The sequence below is a fragment of the Dermacentor silvarum genome, chromosome 2 (assembly GCF_013339745.2).
Source record: "Dermacentor silvarum isolate Dsil-2018 chromosome 2, BIME_Dsil_1.4, whole genome shotgun sequence".
NCBI lineage: Eukaryota > Metazoa > Arthropoda > Arachnida > Ixodida > Ixodidae > Dermacentor > Dermacentor silvarum.
In genome coordinates this window covers 118,046,881-118,051,431 of record NC_051155.1, presented here as the reverse complement: position 1 = coordinate 118,051,431, position 4,551 = coordinate 118,046,881, and the positions used below count along the sequence as shown (strand labels likewise).

Genomic DNA, 4,551 nt, shown 5'->3' with positions numbered 1-4,551 from the left:
TGTACGTAACGGCACTGCACCTTTTTTTGATGACTCCTAGCAACCACTTGGGCTCACTTGGACGAAGGCCTTGGACCAGAACGCTTTCACCCTGTTTATAAGCTCTCCACGACCCTCTTCTTTCGTCGGCTGTGCCCTTCACTTTGCAGAAACGTTCTTCCATACGTCTCTCCAGGTCTAGCTGTAGCATAGTCAGGCGAGTGCGGGGCGTCCACGACAAGAACTGTTCTGCTGGTGTCTGTCCCGTGGTTGTGGTTGGCGTGTTCCGGTACCTGAACAGAAATAGGTCTATGTGGTGCTGTAGGGCTGACGAAACATTTCTCGACGAAAAGTCATCGGGCGTTAGCCCGATGACTTTTCGTCGAGAATCTGTCTCATAAGATCCCGTTTCACCGTCTGCACGCACCTCTCGGCGCTTCCATTGGACGCAGGGTGGTACGGCGGTGTCCGGGAGTGCCGCACTCCATTCTTGCACAGGAACTCCGTGAAGTCCTTCGCAGTGAACTGTGGCCCGTTGTCCGTTACGACTTCCTCCGGAAGGCCATACGATGCGAACACCCTACGCAGCTTCTCGATGGTCTTTTCGGTCGTTGTTGAGTTCATGACGAACACTTCAACCCACTTTGAGTGTGCATCCACCAGCACAAACAGCCATTTGTTGTCTGCGAATGCGAAATCCAGGTGCATTCGTTGCCATCTGCGGCTCGGCCAACCCCAAATTTGTAGTGGGGCCTTCGGTGAAGCGTTCTGCGTCAACTGACAAGTACAGCAGCTTTTAACAACACTTTCAATGTCTTGGTTTAACTGAGGCCACCAGACATAGCTGCGCGCGAGCATTTTCATACGCGTAACTCCGGGGTGACCTTCATGACAAAGTGCCAATACTCGTGTGCGCAAACAGTGCGGAACAATTACTAGGTTTCCCCACGTAACGCACTGCTTCTCTACAGATAGTTCATGCCGGCGAACAAAGTACGGGGTCAATTCGCTATCAGCTACATGCGCAGGCCAGCCATTCCTCGTGTACAGCAAGACGTTCGATAGCACACCATCCGTACTCGTTTTCTGGCTGATCGCGTCAGCAGACAACGGAACTTCATTGACAACCGAGAAAAAGTGTACGTAATCTGAGACATCTCGATCATTCGCCAACGGCAACCGCGAAATCGCGTCAGCGTTGCCCATGTTGCTGCCTATACGATACACCCATCTGTAATCGTACGCTGCTAGTAGCAAAGCCCATCGTTCCATGCGTGCCGCGGACATTACTGGAACGGGCTTGCCGTGCGCCGGAAGGGTAGCTAATGGCTGGTGATCCGAATAAATGACAAAACTACGACCAAACAAGTACTTGTGGAACTTTTTCAGCCCACGAGAGTCTCTTTTTTGATGTGAGCCTACCCTTGCTCTGCTTTGCTCAATGCCCTGGACGCATATGCAATAGGTTTTTCCTCCCTATAAATTTTATGAAACAGAATGGCGCCCACGCCATACATGGATGCATCACACACAAGCCCTATCTCTTTAGTTTGGTCGTAGTATGTCAAAACCTTTTCTTCCGTTAGCCACGTTTTACTTTGCTGAAACACTTACTCTGCCTCACGTGACCACTCGAAACCTTTTTCTTGGTTTAACACGTCATACAACGGCCTGAGTCTTGCGGCTATAGGTTGGGAACAAACTTTCCATAAATGTCTATCAACCCCAGGGGAGATCTCAACTGTGCCTCGTTCTTTGGTGCAGGGGCCTCAGTTATAGCTCTTACTTTGTCATCTGACGGGCGTATGCCCTTTTCATCCAGAACGTGCCCCAAATACAAGACAGACGTTTGAAAGAACTTACATTTTTCTTTCTCCAATCGAATGCCTCTTTGCTGAAAGCGGGACAGCACATTTTCCACTTTATGGAAACATTCCTCAAATGTAGCCCCTGCTATCAGCACGTCGTCCAGATAGCATGCAACTCGATCAAGTCCTTTCAATACATCATCCATGACTGCCTGAAAAATCGAAGGTGCACTCGTAATGTCATAGGGTAAGCGCGTGTACTTGAATAACACCAAATGTGTATTTATCACGACTAGCGACTGCGCCTGCGGATGCAATTCCAGCTGCTGGTAGGCAGTAGATAAATCCAACACAGTGAAATATTTGCAACCGGCCATTTTTACAAATAGCTCCTCCATCCCGGGAAGGGGATAATGATCAGTTCTGAGGCATAGATTTAGTGTCACCTTAAAATTCCCACACACCCTGACCTGGTTGTTTGGTTTAGGCACAACTACAAGTGGCTTCGCCCATTCACACTGCTGAACTGGTACTAACACTCCTGTTTTCACGAGATTCTGCAGTTCCAAAGACACTGCTTCCTTAACCGAAAATGGTATCGACCGCGCTTTACAAAAAACGGGCGTGCTGCCCTCTTTAAGCACTAATTTAGTGGCACTGTTCTTGATTAGGCCCAAGGTAGGCTCAAAAATCTTAGAATATTTTTCAAGTAACAACACCACTTTGTCCAAGCAAACCCCGTGCACACTAGCCTAGTCTAACTTAAGTGCCGACAGCCAGTCTCGTCCCAACAGCATAGTGTTGATACCCTCGTTTGTTTTCACGACAACTAGCGGAAGTTGCTCGACCGAAACGGTGAGCTTCCCAACTACCGTCAGCGGAGTGCCTCCGTAAGTTTTTAGCTTAAGACTGCATGGCTCTTTGGGTAGGCTGGGCCAGTACTTCCTGTACAGTGACTCTGGTACAATTGATACCGACGCCCCTGTGTCAATCTGCATACGGACACTTTTCTGTTCTAGCTTCAGACAAATTTCGTAAAGCCCGGTGCGCCCTTCACAGGAATAAATATTGTGGAGCACAAGTTCACCCTCGTCACTGTCTTCATGTATCGTGTTTTTAAAGTCTCTACTTATGTCCTTGCACATCTTCGCGAAGTGCCCGACACGAGAGAGAGAGGTTTATTTGAAGAAAGGCAGAGAGGTCGGCTTGAGCGTTAGTTTGCTCTGGCCTGCTACTCTACACTGGGGAAGGGGGGAGGGGATAAAAAGAGCGATGAATGATGATGATAAGATTAGGAGGTGCGTATGTACATGTCCATCCCGTTGAGGTCATACTATAGCCGTGCACGGAGTCCAGTGGCTTGAAGGAAGGCTATAGTCGCTTCGATGACCACAGCTGCGCTGCTGGCGTCAGGCCAAGGACCTAAGACAATCTCGTCAGACATTGGTCTTTTAGTCACTCGCTGAATAGTTGAAATTAGGCTCTGCCGTTCTCGCGCGTACGCTGGGCATGAGCAAAATATGTGCTCAAGTGTTTCTGGCACTGGGCAGTGATCGCAGTTGGGACCAGTGTCACTGCAGCCGATGATATGCGTATAACGCCTCGTGAGTGCAACACCAAGACGAATCCGGTGTAGCAGACTTGTTATGCTCCTCTTCAGTTTATGAGGCATGCGGAACTTCATTTCTGGGTCCCATTTGTGCAGTCTCTTGTGTCGTCGATCAGGATTGGTCCAGTACTCAAGTGTAAAGTTCCGCATAACGCACCGAAGCAGGGCATACGTGTCTGTTCGTGAGAACGCAATGCTTACTTCTGGCGCATTATTTACAGCTATTTTAGCTTCAGCGTCTGCTTGTTCATTTCCTATCACGCCACAGTGTGCAGGTGTCCACTGAAAGGTGACGTGGTGGCCGCATTTGGTCGCAATATCGAGAAGCTCTGCGATTTCAAGAGCTAAAATATAATAAGGGCCTTGTCTCATAACGCACTCAATGGCTTGAAGAGCGGGTTTGGCGTCGCAAAATAAAGTCCATATGCGAGGAGGCTCTCTTGCAAGGAATCGTATTGCCTCGCGGATAGCAACAAGTTCTGCAGCAGTTGAAGTGGACTTGTGGTCTAATTTAAACCGTCGAGCGATGGACATTTGCGGGATGACAAAGGCTGCGGCGGAGGCACTAGGGGTAACAGAGCCATCGGTATACACGTGAGAAGTACCACTGTATGCTGTAAAAATGTGCGATAGGGTAAGTTGCTTAAGGCCAATGGACAAAACACAGGACTTCCTCGTAATCCCAGGGATTTGAAGTTTAACAAGTGGTGTAGGTAGGACCCACAGAGGAGCACTAGGAATGCATCGGGGAGAGAATCTAAACGGCATAATGTTCTCATGACGCAATATAGTTCTTGAAAAACTGCAGTTTGGGTGTGTGGCAGGGAGTGCTGATAGGGGATGTTGCCTATGTCGGGTCAACAAGCGTAGGTGCACTCGAAGAGGTTCGCAGAGCATATATACGTTGATGGGACAAGCCCGAGCTTCCGCAATGGTTCCATTCGTTGAGGTGCAGCGTGGTAGGCCCAAGCACGTGCGCAAACCTTGAGCTTGTATGCTCTCTAACGTCCGCACACAGCTGGGTTTCATGTTCGAGAGCACCGGCATGCTGTATCTTATATAGCCTACGAACAGGGCTTGGTACAATTGAAGAAGAGATGATTCCGACGGGCCCCATCTTGCTCCTGCCACCACCCGAAGCACAAGGACAAAACT

General features: G+C 49.2%; 1 protein-coding gene across 1 annotated transcript; it reads right to left on the bottom strand.

The window, feature by feature from the left end:
• Nucleotides 1-342: 342 nt before the first annotated feature.
• Nucleotides 343-880, bottom strand: LOC125943657 (uncharacterized protein K02A2.6-like). The gene has a single exon (XM_049663108.1). The coding sequence runs from the start codon at nucleotides 841-843 to the stop codon at nucleotides 343-345; it is 501 nt and encodes a 166-aa protein (XP_049519065.1). The 5' UTR covers nucleotides 844-880.
• Nucleotides 881-4,551: the final 3,671 nt, after the last annotated feature.